The 20,113-nt window shown below is 49.7% G+C and overlaps 1 protein-coding gene across 1 annotated transcript in view; it reads right to left on the bottom strand.

Annotated features, from left to right (window-relative positions):
• Window positions 1–20,101, bottom strand: part of ITPKB (inositol-trisphosphate 3-kinase B) — a 67,656-nt gene extending 47,555 nt beyond the window's left edge. The window contains exons 1-2 of the mRNA XM_042051527.1: window positions 19,517–20,101; window positions 17,031–18,123 (exon numbers count right to left, since the gene is read on the bottom strand). Of these exons, the coding sequence (XP_041907461.1) occupies window positions 17,031–17,960 (930 nt within the window). The 5' untranslated portion in view covers window positions 17,961–18,123; window positions 19,517–20,101. The remainder of the gene's footprint in view (window positions 1–17,030; window positions 18,124–19,516) is intronic.
• Between the last annotated feature and the right edge of the window lie 12 nt (window positions 20,102–20,113).

Here is a 20,113-nt window from a genome sequence, read left to right on the forward strand (position 1 = left end):
TCTAGCTATTTGCCACAAATCCCACCCCAGTCACCCATCATTAAGTACTTTTAAAGTCTTGTCCAAGCTCTCCTCTCTTCCCCTTGCCTTTTCATGTCAGCCTTGCATGATGCCTTCTTCCACTACTTTTTCACAATGCAACTTTTCACGTGATTTTTCCCTCCACGTTGCTCCTTTTCCATCTCCTGATCAAATTTTGCATTCCGTTTCTCCCATACTTCCCATTCTGCCTCCACCCCTTGGCACCTGCCTCTCCCCTTGCTCTTCTGCCATCACCCAGAACCCGACACAGTTGGACACAACTCCCAGTAAAAGCAGCTCCATCAACCTCTGCCCTCATCCTCACGGGACACTGCTCCACCACAGCTCTGCCGCCCCCGCACCCCACCTTGGAGCACCCACACACTTCCCCTCGCCCCCAAGCTCACCAGCACTGTGCCCCTGGGGCTGTCCCCACGTCCCCTCCCACACCCCCACGGGCTCACCCCACACAGCTCCACGCCGCCATCCCGGCTCTGCCCGGCCTCCCCCGGGCGCTGCTCCGCTCTGCGCACCGTGGGACGCCGCAAGGACGTGTACGATTTACACGTGGCTAGAGCAGATTCCCAGATGGCTTCATAGCTTCCCTTGTATTCTCTTTAGTCTTCCTGGCCCCCGTGGTCATTTCCCTTTTCCACCTGCCTTTCCCCTTCCTGCCTGCCTTATCTCTCTCTCCTGGCCCTGTTCTCCCACGCCGCGCCACTCCCGCCCCACGGCCGCCCCGTCCCACTGGCCACAGGCACCCCCCGTGCACCCCTTGCTCCCTGCACTCACAGCATCGTCTCCACTCTGCAGCTCAGACCAGCCTTTGCCTGGCTGCAACGTGAGTGTTGCAAGAGGAGGACAGCTGAAAAGACAATCAGTGAAAAACCGGGGAGCGTCTGCAGCTCAGCTTGACAGAATCCTGGAGAAAATCGTGTCAGAAAGGAATCGTGCTCTAGTTCCAGCCAGAGCATGTGACGGGACCGAAAACTCTTTGTATGCCTCTGAGAGATCAACTAAAGGCAAAAAAGTGTGACATGATGGCAGAGGAGAGAGGTGGAATGTAGCACTAAGGGGAGGAAGGAGAAAAAGGAAAAAAGTAAACAGGAAAAAACAGGTAGATTCTTAGAGCCATTTCACATGCTTTTTTAAAAGTTGCACTTCCTTTGAATTATCTGTGCTGGAGATATTTTCAACCCAGCTCCACTTCCCTTGAAAGATTCATCTGGCATGCATTCAGCTCTCAGATGAACTTGCAAAACATGAAAGGAGCTGCAAGTGTCACTAAAATGTAGGATCAGCCACAATTCTGAGATTGAAAACTGTACATCTTCCTCCTTGACAGCAAAATGTTGTCTCTTGTTCTCTCCCTCACTCCTCACCTACTCTGACTTCTCCACGCCCAACTCCCAATAAAAGCAAGTTTATTTTTCCTCCAAATGGTACGGTAGGCATTTCAAAATTACGTAGGATCCTGATCAAATTATCTCTTAACTCATCTGGAATCTGATCAAAGGACACCAAGGGAAAGCCTTCTGCTTCACCCCTGGGTGCACATTATGCACATCATCAAAAAGAAATGTTCTGTTTGCTTACAGAAAGAGCAGTAGCAGACTCAAGTCCCCTTGGCATGAACAACAGCCCTGACTTAGGAAGAGAAACTGCAGTAATTTCAAAATTGTTGACTGCACTTTCACAGAGTGCACTCAAACCGCTTTTTCCATTGATCTGATGACCCTGGTTACTCAAACAGCTCCTCAGCCTACTTCCTGTTCTGCTGGAGAGCTCAGCAGCCCTGCTAAGAAACAGAGGGAAAAAACCCCAAAATCTAACTTTATTCTGAGGTCATCAGAAATAGCTCTGGCGGATGGTTCCTATTTTTGTTCCAAAAATGTATTTATAACTTCACTGCCATCAGAGGGCACAGCAACGTGACCTGTCCTGCTCCCTGAGCTGCCAGTTCAGCACAGTTGGTGAGCTGAGACCATGTACCACTGCCAACAGGTCCTCGTCTCTGAGCACAGGGAAAACTCAGTCTTTGTGCCACATTTTGTTGCTGTGATTTCAGATCCCTTGAAGGAGCCAGATGGGAGGGGGATGTTGCAATGCGGGCAGCTCTCCATGGTCTAGCCATTTACATAAACAATGCACTTAACCCAGCCATCTGTGGTTCGTGTTATTCTTACTCTGGATCAAATTTATCCATTGTGCAAGCCCACCAGACTCAGCAGAGCTACAACAGAGTTGATTTGGCCCAATCTGATTCCAGTCTTGCAGCTAAAACAAAGCGATGTTCTAGGATACTGACTCTTCTCCGTAAAGGTGACAGGGAAGTGCAGTTCAATTTTGCTGACCCTGGTTCCTGCAGTAGCAAAAGAAGACAGCAAGGGACCAGCAGACAGCAGCAAATAAACTCTTGCCAGTGAGATCAGCTGGAGCTGCCACTGCAAAATCTGCCACTGAGCCTACACCTGGAGTCTCCCTTGCTTTTCCAAAAATCACAGCATATTTTTTAGATTAGTGGTGAAATCTGTGGCTTATCATCACCCAATACAAAAATTAGGGGTTTAAAGGGATTAGCAGGTATTTTCCAAAGTATTCTGTCTTTGGAGAATTTATTCCCCAAAGTTCTTACACTCACTGAGACATTAAGTGCCATCACATTGTTAGTGTTTCCTGTGCCAGAGCTTGCTTCTCAAATCCCCACTTGCTTCAATAAACACTGACACCAAGTAATAACATTCAGTACGTGTGTTGCAATGTGTGCTATGTTACAGATGGCCACGCTGTCTAAAACTGACTTGCAATTTAATTCCCAAGCAAGTAACTTCATTGTGCAGTATATGGAAAATGTTGCTGCTATGCAAACCTCTGTTTTCTGACAATAGCCAGTAAAGCCGCTTTCCTCCTTCAATTTTATACCCTGGAAATATTCAGATTCTGTTTGTTACGTCACCAGTAGTTCTAGCTAGCTTTCCAAAGGCAACTGCTGTCCAGAAGACCATCTGCATGTGGTATGCAACCTTCAGAACTGCTATCCTGGCGTGATTTCACTGAAGTCAACCCTGCAGATGGAGCACCTGGGAACAGCCCACCACCTGGAATGGGACACACACAATGCCCAGGCCTTTGCTCTGAGGATTAATTCCCTTTAAACACGTAATAGCTCTAAGAGCATGCTAAAAAGAAGAATATACTTGCCTTCTTCCCCATGGGGGAGCAAAGACACGTACCTATCAGCCAGAAAGGGGAAAAATGAACACTGCAGCATCTTAATTCAAGAGGCAAACTGGGGAACACGTCAGCGTATCTGATGAGAGTAAATTGAAATCCAAATACCATTAGAGCTGCTAGAGAATGCTTGGCATCACTTCACACAGCACCTCTGCATCATCCAATGACAATGTGGTTTGGGATGGTTCAACAACCCTGCCTGGTATTTTCTGGGACCTATCACAGCCTAAGATTCCTTGCTGAAAAATGTATACAACCTTCCACAAATTGTCGAAATACAGTTGCTCAGTTGGAAAGTTCCTGCCTCCTCACTTTAACATAATCAAAGCTGTACTCCCATCTCCTGGCAGCTGCTTGTGTCACAGATCTGTGAATCACTTCTACCTGTAGAAAAAGTGATTAGTTTTCAAATTGTGTTTTATATAAACCATCAACAGGGAAGGAGTGTGGGCCCTCTTGTGCAGTTTGTATGGTCCTTGCTCTTCAGTGACCACCTGTATCTCTTCCTGCACCCCTACCTCTGGATTCAGCCAGGAGAGGACTTTGAGTTTTGGTGGGGATGCAAGAGTCGAACACCACCTGCCCTCCCAGGCCTCACAACACGCATGCAAACAGGAAGGCAGATTTTGCTGTAGTTGTGTATGGGCTTTTTGTCTCAGCTGGGGCGGGGAGGGAGCGCTGGCGTTCTCCGATTGTTCCAGGAAAGCTGAATCGGCTTACGGCTCTGCCCTCCTGGCCTTTCTTTCCATTCAGCCCCATTCTCGACCCAGAGAAGCAGCTCTTTCAACAGCCCCTTTGCCCACTCCTGCAGTTTGAACGTGAGCTCTGCCTTGTTCTCACAGCCCCCAGCTCTTGCAGTCATCACGTAGCTGAGACTCCAAGTTTTCATTTTTAAAACGAAAGTACATTTCTAGGCTTCTGCTTTGCAGAGAACAGATTGAAAAATTGTCCCGAGTGTGACTTATAGGCATGGAAGCCAGGAAAACAATCAAACAAGCCCAGCACTTCCAAAAAACCTGAAACATTTGGTGGTTTTTAAGGCAATCCTCATTGTTTTCTGGGAGAGCTTGAGTTGTCAGTGTTTGAACAGTAACTGCACAGTCAAGGGAACTGCATCATCAATGCACTCATTGGCCTTCATTCCTCACCCCACTACAGGCATGAATCCCTCCCCTCTCCACTGCTGGGGGACCCTGAGCCACCACAGAAAGTATCAGAGCCATCCCAGCAGGAAGTACAGCCTGCTCTCATGCTTAGCCACTGCCAGCCCCTCTCCTCTATCATAAAAACCTTCCACACTATGAGATCCATCTTTCAGCAACACTAAAATTACAGCGGGCCAGAAAAATGCTTACAAATCTGCCTGTTTCAGGTAAAACCCAGGATTGTCCCACAAATGGAAAAGGTCTTTCCTATGGCCCCTGCCCTAAAGGGGCTGATGTTAAGAAGTTTGCCATCCCACACTGCAGCATCTATTCTCTCCCTCTTTTGTGCCCAAACCCTCCCAAGGCACGGTGGAGAGGGGCACAGGAGACAGTGAAAGTAAATCTCAGCAAAGGAGGCTCCACTCAGTCACCAAGGGATGAGGAAATGGCACAATGTGCCTCAGCCAGACAGAAAACACAACAGGGAACAGTAAACTCGACTGTGGCTCATCGTACAGCAAACACGTGTGTTCCTTCCCTTCTGCCCGAGGAAACTCTGCGGCACGTTTTGGCTACAGCAAAGTCATTACCAGCTATTTGCTCATTTTCCTTTAATGAATCAGTTGAATGAGACCAGTGTGAGTGTCGGGGGAGTGAAAGTCTGTCATTCAGCTGTCTGCAAACCCCGACTTCCCTGAAGATTTCTAGATCAGATTTCAGGGCCTCAGGAGTTTGGGTTATTTTTCTAAATGAGGTTCGACACTGCATCTTTCGGGGAAGATGCCAGTTATCTACAAAACCTACAGCTCTTATTAATTTGATACCACAGGTTTCAGTCTGAATCACAGCAATGTGTGGTTGACCTCAGATTAAACTAAAGTTCTTGCTCCAAGGCATTAGACTTAAGGGTTGGCCAGCATGGAAGCTGGATGCAGAGCTCAATCAAAAAACTAGCGGAGAGGAGATGTTCAGGTTGGGCTGGACACAGCTAAAATCATGGGGCTTGAAAGGAAAACTCCAAAATGTCTCGTCTGGAGCCCAAGCAAAAGGAGGTGTTTCATTTCAGGTTATGTAAGTCCTAAAAAACCTTTTCTCTTCTCTTCTCTCAATGTGTTTTAGTGGTGAGGTCAACTTTTAAGTGAAAAATGCCATTTTGAATCAATCTACATTTCTAATGCTTGCAAAACATAAACAAACCGTTCCCAAAATGAAACAGTTCATTCTGAAAGTGTCAGAATGACACGCACTGCTATTTTTAACATCCCTCCTTCTTCCCCCACCTCTGTATTTTTTTCTAGGCCAGAACTATTCAGAAAATGTGTTTGAATTTGTGAATCATTTTGACTCCCCCTCTCCCCTGACATTTGCTGGAAAATCTATTCTCTGCCAAAAAACTGTTCTTCCAGATCCAGCCAGCTCCTACAATCTCCTGTCCTGCCAGGGTTTGTCTGGATCAGTCTGAGGTCTGACTGCCCAGGGGACACAGCACGGATGGTCCAAAGGAAGAGTGGGCCAGGAGGGCAAACCTCAGCCTCTGTCCAGGCAGTGATGGGCTCTGAAAAAGCTCTGAGTCCCCCTCTCTTGAGATTGAACCAGGAGTCGGGCTCCAACAGAGGCCACCAGGCAGAGGGAGTTCCTCATCAAGCTGTGGCTTCCAGATGTGAGGGGAGTGCTTAGAGTTTTGGTTCTCTTGGAACATTCAAAGCCAGGTCCCTGAAGGTTAAGCGGGTGTACCATGGGGACTTGGAGCTGTCTCTTATCAAGGTGACAGAAATTTTGGCTTTGGATTCAGTCAAGACACGACAGCTCTGAGGCTTGCAATGCAATGTAGAGGTTTGATTCTTCGCAGCCTTGGTGATTCCTAGAACCATTTATGCCTTTGCAGTGCAAGTGTAAATGTTACCGCTCCCATTTATGAGTGTTTTGCTCCTACCCTGAAACTTTTACCAAGTGGAAAACTTGGATCTCTTTCAGTCCTCACATTCAACCTATCTGTAAGTCTTGCAGATTTTTTCAGGATAGCATCCCTAACAGAGTCTTTCCAGCCTACCCACCCAACTAAAATTCACCTTCTGGGCTCATCACATCATACCCCAACTTCACATCTCAACAGCCTTGGCTCTGCAAAGATCCATCGAAATCACTGCTGAAAGAATGCTTTTTGAATCTATCATTTGGCCCCTCTGTGGCCCTCAGCCTCCCTACCTTGATTCCTTCTCCTGAGGTGCATGTCTAAGCTCCTTGGCTTTTCTTTCAAGACTGTGATTTGTTCTATTCCCATCACTTCTTATTTCAGCGCTGAAAGGTCAACTCCTGCGTATGCTCAAGCATGAGATCAGCCTATATTAAACAGGCTCCTCTGAGCTTTCTCCCTTCTGGGAAGGGTTCCCATCCACCAGAACAAACCTGGAATCTGGAACTGCCTCCTGAGCCACCCAAATGCTCAAAAACCAAATATGAGAGAGCTGGTTGGGATGTACGATACAGGGAAGACAGTAACAGACTAGATGGCATCATGCTACCTCTGCATTTCCCTCTCATTACCAGCCCAGCATCTGGTCAATGTTTTGGTCACTTGTGACCACCTGGACTCCTCTGCTGCTTTCCCTGGCTCAGAAAAGCCATTCCAGCAACACAGGGTAACATGAGAAAACAGAGACCTGAGGAGAGAGGCCAAGTCCGTTCTCGAGGTGAGACATAGATGAGGGGCTGCTAATGGAGGAGCTGAGCTACAGTCCTGGCTTCAGACCATTTGTTTCAACCTGCTGTGCAAGGTGGCTTCCATGAGAGCCAGACAACATCCCTCCTCTGAGAGAGTCTGGTTCAGTTTGGAGCTGCTTTTCTAAAAGCTCATCTCGAATGTCTGAACTTTACACAATTTTTTTGTCAGCGATGGTACATCTTGCTCAAAAGCTGTGACACGCACTGTTTGCGTGTGAAGGTGGGAATGTGACATCCAGCACGGCGACTCTGTTCGCTTTGCAAAAAGATCAAGGTTAGTTCCCACTCCACTAAAAGCACGGAAGGGAAACACAGGATTTGTCAAGCAGAGATAAACTGAATTGAGAACATTTTATACACAAATTCCTAGGAGAAGGTTAAAACAATGGAGCTGGGAGAGTACACTTGTCAAGGTTTTTTCAAACAATCCTTTTTCACGTATTCTTTTAAAATACAACAGTAATTCAGGTGGATAGAGATAAGCCACCGTTCTAAAATCTCTTTCCTTTGTTTCCTTTCTGGCAGCCCTGGTCTCCACCCCAGCAAGACATTCCTCCCACAAACCCCAGGGTGGAGGGCTGTCAGCTCTAAGTAAATATGGCTCCAAGGAGAGAGATAATAATTAATACCCTCTTTCTGAAGCGGCTTGGCAATTACAATTCCAAGTGCCTCCTACTCCTGTGACCACATGCCTTGCTTCCAGGGTGTATCTATTAACGGCAGCCCAAGACTACTTAGAGTTGCTGCCCAGAGGTGCAGCTGTGTGCCAGTCCCTGGCAAGAGCACGATGAGATGCTGGGACTCAAAGGCCAGTGTGGCAACGCCCATCTCTTCTCCTCCCACTTGGGAGGCACTGCCCGTCCCTTCTCCTGCTGCCATGACAAGCACCTACCCGGGCTGTGCACGCTTGCTGTTATCCCACACTTCATCTGCAAAAGGACCCAGAGGTGGGAATGCCACCCTGGGGCCTTCCCTGGTCACTTTGTGTGGGTACTCAGGGCAGAACCAGGTACGGGGTGATGCTGAACTGGCCTCAGTGGAGTTAAACTGATGCTGTACAGGCATGGATTAAAAAAAAGGAATTTGGCTCCATTTCAGAGTTCAAAGAAATACTTGAGCCTATGGGCACTAATTCAGGCTCATCTCTAATTATATCCCAAGTTCAGCTTTTAAAACCAGTTCTTTAGTCCTCAGTAAGGGTCACTTCGCAGTTGTTATTACAGTTTCTTGCCAATCTGTTGTTGGATTTTCCACTTGACATTATTAAGGGATTAAGTTGTTTGTCTCATCATCTTTTATCTGTCCTGTTCAGTTTCCTAAGAACAGACTTTAGCCACACGAGAGAAGATAGGAGGGAAAAAAAGCCCAACATTTTCAAGATATAATCATGGTTTGGGATTTGCCATTATTATTGTTTAAATTTATTACTTTGGATATGTAAACTTTGCTGACTCCTTTAATCTGGAATGTATTAAAGAAAGCATTAGGCATTACAACAAGTCATTGGATTACACTGCCCCGATTCAGCTACAACTGTGGAAGAAATATATAACAGGAGATCCCGTGGAGTTATACATTTCAGACTGAGCTCATCAATTGCCATAGAGAAGACAAAAACAAATGTAGCTGAGTCTGGAAAGAATGTTGCTAAAATTGGAGAAACATTTAATGTGAGTAGCCTAGGGGTGCAATAACTTTGCCTGTAACTTAACAAAACCCACCCACATAAAACATACCAAGAGAGATTACAGATTGGACTCTCTCATCTGCAGTCTGCCAAGAAAGCAAACCTGACTTTTTTCCCCTTCCTGCAGATGCAGGTTTAAATGGTCCCTGCAGAGTGTTAAATATATATTACCCATAATAGCAACCATATTACATTTGGACACGTTGCTAATTCTCCAACTGGCTGCTCTGTACCTTGCCTGCAGTGGGAGGATACCCCTGGATAACTCATGGAGCTTGCAGCTGCCAGCAGAGCAATTCCTATGGTCCACATGGTGAGAAGGAGCCTACTCACCTCCCCCTCACTCCCACCCCTTCTTGGAGCCCCGGTCCCCTCTCTTTTGAGGGGTACTTAAGTACCCATTTAATCAAACTGTTTTGAACGCGTTTAGCTCAATGGGATAAAAGCTATTCCTACGCCTTCCCAAAACGCAGGTCTGCAACCAACAAGGCTCAGTGGTGAGCTGAAGGCCAGCCTTGGCTCCTACCCTTCTCCCGAGTGGCAGGGATCAGAGATTGTTTAGCAAGGAACGAGAGAAAAACACCCAACCCTAAAACACAGTTTCCAAAAAGCCTCCCCGCAGATCTTTCCATTTATAAACCTCCTGTCCCCAAAGGCTCTGAGGCACCGTACCTATGAACGGGCAAACCCCCCCCCAGGGACTGCATCTCTGGTTCATTTATTCAGCTTAAGGTTGGATTTGCCACAAGATGTAACTGGATACATGCAGGAGCGAGCAAGGCGAAAAACGATCAAGGACCAAACCTGCAGCATGCTCCTGCTGGCTTCAGCGGAGCTACAACAGCTTTTATCAGCGTTTTATCTGACCCTAACAAAAGGAGCCAATTGTTTAGCAAAGGAAGAGGGTTCTTTGATTCTATCTTGCTGCAGATGAATTGCCCAAGCAAGGGCAAAGGGACAGGAAGCGAAGGGGGAGGAGAAGGAGCTGATGCTGAAGGTAGGTGCTGCCATTGCTCAGCCCTTGCTAAACAGCCCCTTCTGCAAACGCTGATGGGGTGGGAGGAAAGAGTTGTGCCACCTCCTTGCCATAGCCATTCGACCAAAATGTTGTGCTGGTTACTCTTGGTGTTGATATATTGGTCCTCATTCCGGCTGAAGGGAGTTCTGTGACAGTGAAGACTGCAGGCCCCATGAGACCTCCCTCTGCTTTGCATAGTACAGGAACGCTATTGTCCAAGATCCCAAGTGCAAGACTTAAAATCAAGGATGAAACCCTGGGCAAAATTCACATCAATTCAGCGAGGTCCATGCCACAGCAACCCCAGGTGCCAACCTCTCTGCAAATCAAGTGTGTGAAGCAAATGTGAAGAGACAACCTGATTCTGTCCTTTGAATCAGACTCATTAAAATGTCTGTTGGCATGTCCCTTCAGAGCACATCTATGTCTTTCACAGAGACGAGGGATGCCTTACTATTACTTAAAACCACAACAGTGCAGAATGCTAATGAAGTTCCTGTTGTGTAGCACTGATCAGATAATACACTGTACTGCTTACAAGTAGTTGTAAGTGCTAAGCACTTGTTGTTTTACCCCCTAGTTCTCTTTCCAAAAGCAATCCTTGTGTTTTGCCCAGAAACAAATCTTGTATCTGAAAGAAGAATTGAATTCCTTCTACTGGCTGTCCCTTTTCCCATGTCATTAATGAAAAGACCTTTCTTTACGATAAAAAAAAATCACTTCTTTCTTTTCATGGCTGAAATGCATGAAAAGACTGAAATAAATACTGAGAGAGGGAGAAGTCTAACATGGGTCTTAGCAGCCTGCAGCAGCTCCTGACTCCAACATTGCCCATCTCTAAGAAATTAAGGTCAGAAACCACTCTGTAAACACAACGCATGGCTGACTGAGGCAGTGAGGATCTCCACAGGCACACAGCCGTGACAGCAGCTTTGGGGCGAACTCCCACCGTGCCTGGGAAAGAAGGAGTTGCAGTCTACATTTTCCAAAGGCTTCCACCAATTCCGAGCACATTCACAGTGTGCACACCGGACTGCAACTTGCAGCTGGAGACCCCGAATATACCCATGCTGAAAGGCACTGCTGCATGATCATCCTGTTACAAAGCATGCCAAATTTTGCTGCCTAAACACGGATTAAAACGCCAGATCACAGGCACTTGCTTTTGGACCTCAGACTGGATCAGCTTCCCGAACTACTTGAAGCCTTTGTGCAGGCTATGCATGACCTGGGTTTTTATGTGTAGGAGTAAGAATGAAATTCCAATAAATTTTATAGAAGACATTCATGAGTACTTTAGAAATAGATTCCTCTGTCTTAAAGCACACTCTTGAACTAGTTGTCAAGATTCCATTAGAGTTACAGAGAAGAGAGATACCTTAGGAGAACCCTGGGATGCCTGAGGAGACACCCAGCAAGGCTAAGCAAGATGAATGCCATAAAAGGGCCATTTCAAGTGACCCATCAAGTCTGGAAGCCCGCATTCCCCAAAAAGTCACATTTAAGAACAGGGATTAGGCTGCAAAGTTACTCAGTGATTTGAAAATGTTAACATTTAGTTTTGACTGTCTGTTAAATATTAACATATCTTAGAAAGCTTGGCTGGGCTTCATTGGAAGAAAGCAGGTCAAATTTACTGCACAAATTTACCTACCAGTATAAACATTATAATCTTCTAACCATTACAGAAGACTAATCTTAGCTGAAGCGACATTTAATGTCATACATAGATGCCATTATTTCTGTAGTGAGCTAGAACAGAATTACATGTAAAGAAAACATTAGCTCAGCAGTGGCTTTTAGCCATCGCATGGCACATGAGAGCTCAGTGCTGCACTAGTATTTTCTTCACATGCAAATCTGTCCTAACACATTATAGAAATAACATGGAAAACATGAGACACGTGCTGACTACAGTTTGGGTTTTGTCAGTGCAAGCCTCTAAAAAGGTGAAGACGAAACTCAGAAGTTTCCACTGATCCGTGAAATTCACTTTGCGGACATTCAGCTTTCCACCCGAAGGATCCAAACAGGCAAGCTCCCGACATCCTGCAATTCCCACCAGAAGAGGTGGAAATCTGTCTCTTTCCAGAGCTGGGGACCGTAAAGATGATAGGCCTAATGTTTGTTCTTCCTGCACCTCAGAAATATGGTGGTTTTATTTTTCCACTTTTATGGATGCTTTCACTGTGAAATTTTTTTGAGATACAAAATATGCAAGAGACAGCAGCTGTACTAGCAAGTAAGGCCCTCTATGAAAAGGATTTGCTATGTGCCATGTAATTCCTGCCCCATCAATCATGGAGAATGTGCACAGAGAAGAAACCCTTCCCAATGAGCTTAAAAGTGCTGATGAAGACAGACTTGAAGTAGCACCATGTGTCTCTCATTCGATTATGGCAGCATCTTCACTTAGCCTCCGTGGGTGGGAGCCCATAAAAAAGCTGCTTATTCCCTGAGAAGGTCACGTGAGTAGGTAGAGGATAAGCTACGGAATAGGGAGTGATGCTTTGTGAAGCCCCTGGAGTGCACAGCCTCCATCCCCAAAGAGCCTGAAGCTCTGCCCAGTCCGCCGAGCACCGGCGTGTCCTCATCTCATCCCAGCAGGTAGAACATGCTGTGCTGTCAGGTCTGCTGAGCATGGTGTTCTGAAAAGGGGAAACACAGAGGTGTCCACCTCATTCCCCTCTCCCCCCTAGTCCTCCCACAGCAGGGGGACTCCATCCTTTGGCAGCTTACCATATGTGCTAAGCACCTTCCCTGGTCAATGATGTGCATTACTAAAAGAACAGTCGCTCTTCTGAGTAAGCCAGCAGGGCCCTAATACACCAGACATTATATTGATACTAAATCAGAGATACCACTCACAAGCTCACAAGCTTAGGAGCTTTTAAGACAAACACAGTGGGAGTAAGCAGTAAAACACATAAACACAGTTGGCATAAAGATATATATTCACAGATATATTGCATGTATCACCATAGCCATGTGGTCGTGGTTTTTGTTACAAGGAGACTTCCTGATCACAGCAACAGCTTGGAAAGGGAATGAAAGCATATTTAATTTGATTGAGTTTTATAGGAACAAATCAGGACTCCTGTTGTCAGCTTATGCCTTGGAACATCTCAAACAGAAACAAGCAAAGGTCCCAGAGGCCCTTGGCTGACACTAACCCTATCTAAACTTGGCTCCTTTCAGGACTGCACTAACAGCCCTTTGTGAGTCAAACAAATAAATCAATTAAAAGAATGCCTGTCATCACCACTGCCATTGGCTTTGTCCAAAAGTTCTTGCCATTTCGCACAGGTTAATGGAAGTCTCTTAATTCTGAGAAATCTACCTGGCCTGCTGAAAGGAGCAGAAGTTTCACAGTGTACCAAGTCCCTTGATTACTATTCTGCTGTACATCCTCGTGTTTCCACAGCGGCTGTGGGAAAGCCAGGGAGAGGAACACTGCAGTGTCTTGCATTGTTTTTCCAGGAAGGAGTTCTTTTCCCCCCTGACATGTCATTTTTCTATAGTACATGCTTGCTTGCACAATTTCTGCCTTTCCCCCCACTTGTCTGTTGCTTTGTCTCTAGTTGCCGAGGAGTTGACAAACTGGGGAATTTAGGTCACTGACAAGGACTCACTAATGACCAGCTTTGGAGTATCTTTTGCTTAAGGGGCACAGCCAGCTTCCAAGAGCGGGACAAGCCTCCTGCTGCAGAGTACACCCTGGTTATCAGCTCTCCCTTGAGAAGAGTCAACAGAGTCTCTCATCAAAACATCAAAACTCACACTGCTGTTTTTCCAGTCAAGAAGTCAGCAGGAGTCCCAGCTAGAATGTATCTTATTTTAGGTGTGAAATCTCCTCAGGAGGCTGGGCTGCCATTTCAGGCTACCTGTGCCACTCAGAACCTGGAACAAAGGAGCACCTTCCCACTCCCCTACACACCCAACCTGTGTGATCCGCCAGGAAGGGAGAAATTCTCCCCCTCAGCATGAGAGACAGTGATGGAGGCAGGTGCCTTCCAACAGTCGCTGCATCCTCCTGCCTCAGGTGGTTGGTGAGCAGAGGCATCAGTTCCTTCCCCAAACTGCCCGTGTTGGTCACAGGGAGTGTGCAGAGAGTACTCCCCTGCGGCATTTCCAAACCACAGTGTCCCCATCCCAACACGCTGCCTGGACAGCCCGTCCCTCCCACACAGCCCAAGAAGTGTAATCGCTCGAGTGTCTCTGAGACCTTGCAAGCATCAATAAACAAGCGTGGGGTTTCTCTGGCAGCAGCCCACAGCCCGGGGAAAGCCACAGCTGCAAAAGCCCTTACGTGGAAGTTTACTCAGGCCTTAAGTGGATTTGCATTGAGACAACAGCAAAACGTCACGTTGCTCTTACTGTCACTGCACTTCACAAATCTGCCACCATGGCAGTGTCACTGTTCCCCGGTGCTGTGCAGCCCAGTGATCACCAGAGCACTCCAGGGACAGGGAAAGCACTGAGCAAACTGTGTCAAACAGAGGCAGAGCCCGTTTCAGTCACAGAGCTGCTCCAGGTCACGGTGTCCAAAAATGCAGCCACAATACCTCCCTCCCTTTCACTTGGCAACATCCTTTTCTTACTGGCCAATTTTCAGGCCTGAACACAAACAAAGTTTCCTACCTGCAGTACAAATGGAGGACGAGTCCATGCCAGCTGGAGGGATCTGCCTGTTTCCCCAGTATGTCAGGAGGAACTACAATAGACAGCCGGACATCCCTAACAGATCTGCTAAGCCAGACGGCCTCCAGAAAGGAAGGGCAGGAGCAGGCCTGCTGTTTATCAAATCTGTAAACATGCTACGTGGGATGTGCTGCACAGGCTGTATCTGCAGCAAGAGCTGCTTCCCTGCCGCTCGTCATTACCTCTGCTCCAGGTACAAGCACCTCCCCTGCGCCAGCAGCACCCAGCGCAGACGGGCAGGGCTCTCTGCCAGCCCAGGGTTGATCTACTCAACCCAGAGGCACCTTGTTGGTTTCCCTCGGCTGAGGTCTCCCAAGATTTGACTAAAAGCACGAGTTGTGGAGAGAGCTTCTCACACATTCTCCCTCATTACACAACTCATTTCCAGACCGTGTGCATTGTTAAAAGGAAATACTGAGTTCATGAAAACAGATGAGTGTGCAACCTGACACTCCTTCAGTAGCTGCCTTCTGCTGTCGTTAAGGATTTACAAGATATTGCCAGCCAGTACACAAAGTTGGGTGTTATTTATATGAATCAGTTTTGAATTACTGGGCATTTGCACATGGTCCTGCTGAGAAGTTGACTACAACCTGCCAAAGTCAGTGATCAGCCCTGCATGGGACCTGTGGAGCCCAGTGGAAAGTATCATTGCAAATTAGCCTCGCTGTTCCTGCTGAGACCCCAGCACTGAAACACAAAATCGAGTGCACCTCCACAGGCTGCCTGACGTATTTTGGACCAGATCTTCCTCTCCTTTAGCCTGAGTAGTCCCATGGAGCCCAGCAGCTGCTCTGATCTTAGACCTGATCTGAGCTCGCTCTCATCCACACCTTTTAGCACTACAAAGGAGCCTTGCCTGTTCACTGCCGAGCCACTAGCCTGGCTGAGCTCACTGGAGGCCATGGGAGGTTGTGCAGACTCAGCTTGAGGCTCCAGGAAGCTTTCCACAGGAGCATCAGGCATGCTTCTGCCCATCAATGAACTGTTTTCAGCAGCAAATCAGTGGGATCTGGCACTAGGAACAGTCATTAACGCAGAGAATGGAGCAGAGATTACTACAGCTCATGCACATAAAATCAGCAGAATTTAATCAGCAGAGGGATTGTAGCAGCTCCCAAAGGGAACAAGCTGATTCATCAGTTGAGAGCCCCAAAACACAAAACTGTCTGCAAACACGATGAACTACAGACTAGTAACTTCATTAACTGCTTTTACTCAGCTGCTGCTCCATCCTGAGCAGAACTGAGCCTGGATTCTTGGAATAGGACAAAAGCAGTACAAAAGAAAAGACATTTATTTCAGCCTGCTGAGTGTTTTACAAACCACAGTCTCAGTTCTTCCAAATTTGATGCCTGCACTTAGATGTTTCTCTGAACTAGTTTTCCTTGTGTCATTGAGTTTAGCAAGAGTTTCACTACCATGTGTCTACAGGAAGTTAAACACAGTGAAACACATCACTGAAAGTCGATGGGCCTTTATTTAAACTAAGGAGCCACTGGGTTGTCCTGCATGTTTCAGGGTTTGTCAGTGGGAGGCTCCAGTGCTAGGCTCAAATCAATGTAACGTCTCAGAGCTGGATGATAGAAGAGACCATGTGCTGGTTTGGAGAACCTTGTGATGGGTGCCCTGCACTGGATTAAAGTGGTTCCAAGCCCTCTGGATAACTGGTGTGACAGCTCAGAGCAAAGCACGCTCTGTGGGATGCACTCAGACATGGAATGAACTCCTCTAGTGACACAACAAATCCCATGACTATCCCATGCCTTTGGAGAACGCCTCAGAGCTCTCCTCTCTGAGACCTTTCTTGTCTAAGGGTAACACAACACTGATGCTTTCTCTCGCCTGAAGCCTCACAACCAGCTCCACAACAAAGATCCTGAAATAAATGAACTTAATATAAATACCTCATAAAAATACACTTACCTAAAATATAAGACACCCCACAAGCAAGAAGTTTTATTCAAAAGGGGAATTACCAGAAATTCTAGAGAATTTTGCTTCTGTGTGAGAGACAGAGACGCTGTGGTGATGGGCATCGGTGTAAACCTGAACAGACAGTTGGCCCACACAGTTTCAACTGCAGGGAGGAAATAAATTCTCCCTCAGGCTCATGTAAACCATGGGAAACCTCCAGCACCCAGGGAAGCTGTGCTGAGATAAAACTGAAGCTCATAACCACATGTCAGCAGAAGGCTGCAGTCCATGGATGTATTTTAAGCATGCTGGCAGGCAGCTTTGCAGCACCAGGGAAGCTCTGCAAGGACTGTGCACAATGAAACAGGTACCACTACTCTCTTGTGTGAGGATTTTCCGACTAGGAACCCCTCTCCCAAGTCTGAAAGCTTTTCATGTGAGGGACAGCAAGCACCACTGAGCACATGTAAAGTTTCTCTGCAGAACTCTGCTGCATCAGACCTCTGCCCTCCTGCTGCAGCTGTGCCTTGGAGCGGGGATGCCCCCACCCCTCACCCCACCTCACCAGGGCTGGTGCAAGACTCACCACTCGGGGCTTCTGCTGGTCCAGGGTCTGCAGGAAGGCCGGGGCCTGGTCCAGGGTGCGCTCGGGGTCACTGGAGATGTCCTCCTCGGACTCCTCCCAGGACGAGGAGAAGCCAGTGGAAGATGCTGAGGATGATGAGAGCTTCCGGACGGGCAGGCTGCCAGGGGGCACGGCGCCCGCCTCCTCCTCCGGGCCCCCCAGGTCCGTGACGATGACGGCAGGGATGCTTCCACCAATGGCTGGGTGCTGGCCCTTAAGTCCTGTGGGGGCCACCACCACCTCCTCTTGCCGTGGTGCAGGCCCTGACTGCTCCAGGGGGCTACTGCTCTCTGCCTGCCCTGCAGCTGGGACCACCATCACTGCCGGAGTGAGTGGGCTCCTGGAGGGCTCTGCAGTGCTCAGACAAACCTGCACCCCACCAGCATCAGGGGCCTTGCTCTCCCCATGGGCTCGTGGCCGGGGTCCAGTTCCAAGTGCCACCACTGGCACCGTGGGGCTGGCTGGACGGGGCCGGGCTAGCTGGGGGCTCCGGGGTGGCTGGAGAGCAGAGCTGTGTGCCTGGATGTGTGCCTCGAAGAGCCCCACTTTCTGGTTCACCTGCACATTGTGCAGCTCCCGTTGAAGCTGACGTGCCATGGGGGGTCCTGGCTGTCCCTCTTCGCCTCGGCTCCCCCGCCGGCCCCCGGGACTACCCGGCTGCCGCAGGGGCTCCTCAAGTGGTGGGAAGAGGAAAGTGGGGCCACAGCGCGGGGAGCCTGGCGGCACCGGGGCCGGGCTGAAGACAGGGAGCGAGCGGCAGCTGCCGGGTGTCTCCGGACCCCTGGGCAGCACTTGTCCGGGAGGAGGCGGCGTCTTGCTCGTGCCGCTTGTCACCTCGCTGTTGCTATTCATCATCACCAAGCTATTGAGCGCATAGCAGTACACAGCCATAGTAGTCAGCCGGGGAGCACAGGGGGGCCGTCACCACTGCCGCCTCGGCACTCAGGCTCTGGGGGGCTGCCCAGGGTCTCTCCACGACGGGACCAGCAGCATCGCCAGCAGGAAAAAGGGGAGCTGGGCTGGCCCTGGCCCGCAGCTCCATAAAACGGGACAGCTGAGGAGAGAGAAGCAGTGAGAGTAGCTCTGTGCCCTCCCTTAGCTCACCATCCAGCTGGCCACACAGTGTGCCAGACTCTTCCCTTCCCGTATGCCCCTCCCACCTGCGTGCATCCCCAGTGTGCCACCCGTGGGGACACGGGCCACCCTGGTCATCAGAACGACCTGAGCGAAGGGGAAGCCAGGTTTGGGGCTGTTTCCCCTCTTCCCTGCCTTCCCTGCCCCCTCTCCAGGTTGCCTATCGAAACAGCTGCAGCAGCACTGTCCGAGAGGACACACAGCCAGCAGCCATTCCCGCAACTGAATAGCTGGTGTGAACTGAAAGTTGGCAGCTTTCAAGTGTTCGCCCCAAACCCTGACATTTTCTAAAGGAAGATAAAAACTCCAAACAACTCAAATTTGTCACCTTCAAGTCTGTCACCTATAGCAAGACCAAGTCTCAGGAATGGATTTCTGTTGTATGATACACAGGAAGACTCCCTGCTTGCACAGTTTTGTTCGGTATAGGGCCACGTCTTAAGTTAGTCCCCTAACTTACCATGTGCAACAACACGGCTTTGCACATCTTCATGAACGCCTTGGCTAAATGTGTATCCCCTGTGCACATCTGTCGTCTGGGACATTGAACGCTGCAACTACCCCCCCAAGTCACAGCCCGGACCCCACATGCAGAGGTGAGCAGTGCTGTTTGTTCTGGCCAGTGTGTGGCTGTGTACGCGCGTGAGAGAGACGCTGCTTTCACAGGTGGCTCTCTGTGACCCTGTGCACTTCAGTGTGCCTTCCGTCATGTCTGTTTGCGCTGTGTGCCACTGGAGTTGCACTCCCCATCCCGTGCTGGGGCATGGGAACCCCTGAGATCTGCACAAACACACTGCCCACATGGGAGTACAGACTTGTTTACACACAGTGCGCTAACTCTGGCTATGGGTGTACATGCCTCTGGAAGCACTTGTGTGTGATGCTATCAGTGGTAGCTGTTCGTCCTCCTGTGAGGCTCCCGGCAGGTAAATGCCCCCAGGTCTAAGCGCAGTCCCAACTGACGGTGTGACCAAAGGGCTTCCCATCCCTTCAGGCACTGCTTGGAGGCAGTGCGAGGCTCAGCAGAGCCCAGGCAGCGCGGGCAGCCACTCTTTGCAGGGATCCCCGGCACAGCAACGCTCCCAGCACTCAGGCTCGCGTACGAAAGCGAGCACCGGCACAAGCTGCTCGGCCAGACTTTGGGCGCAGGACAGCCCGCTCGGCCCCGGGGCAGCACCCTGCCTCTCTGCCTGCCCCCAACTCGCCCCTTCCTCGCCGCGGGGCCCGGCTGGCCCCCGCACCGCCCCCGGCACGGCTGCCGGGGATCCCCCGGCAGAGGGGCGGCCGCGACCCCCCCCCGCACCGCCGCTTACCTGGGGTCGGGATCCGCGCCCGCGCTCAGTGCGCGCCGCCCGGCAGCGCCCGCCGGCGGCCGCGGGGCGCTGCCGAAACCATCGCCCGGGGCTCGCCGGGAGTCCCGCTCCCTCCGCGGCTCCGAGCGCCTCTCCTCGCCCCGCGGGCTGGCGGCCACGCCGGGCTCTGCCCCTCCGCGCCTCGGCGGCCAAGGCTGCGCGGGCGGCTCCGCGCTCCGGGCAGCTCCGCGCTCCGGGCAGCTCCGCGCCGCGGCCCCGGCGCCCGCTCCCGGTGTGGCTGGAAAGGCGGAGAGAGCAGGAGGAGGAGGAGGAGGCGAGGGAGAGGAGCGGCGAGGAGGAGGAGGAGAGCGGAGGGAGGGGGTAGGAGAGCAGGAAGGAAGTTGTGAGCCTGTCTGGGGTTGAACTCAGCGGAACAAGTTTTTTTTTTTTTTTTTTCTCGCTCGGCTCAGGCTGGAGGGAAATACTGAAAAAAAAAAAGTTTCCATTGTTAACTAAGAAAAAAAAAATCCACCGCCGCCGTGCTGTGGCGGCTGGGCTGTGGGTTCAAGATACACGAGGCATTTTCCACCCGCGGCCGCGGCGTGCGATGCGGGGCCC

This window comes from Corvus kubaryi, unplaced genomic scaffold (genome assembly GCF_017639235.1).
Source record: "Corvus kubaryi isolate FWS band 111438036 unplaced genomic scaffold, C.kubaryi_AGA036_p1.0 76, whole genome shotgun sequence".
NCBI lineage: Eukaryota > Metazoa > Chordata > Aves > Passeriformes > Corvidae > Corvus > Corvus kubaryi.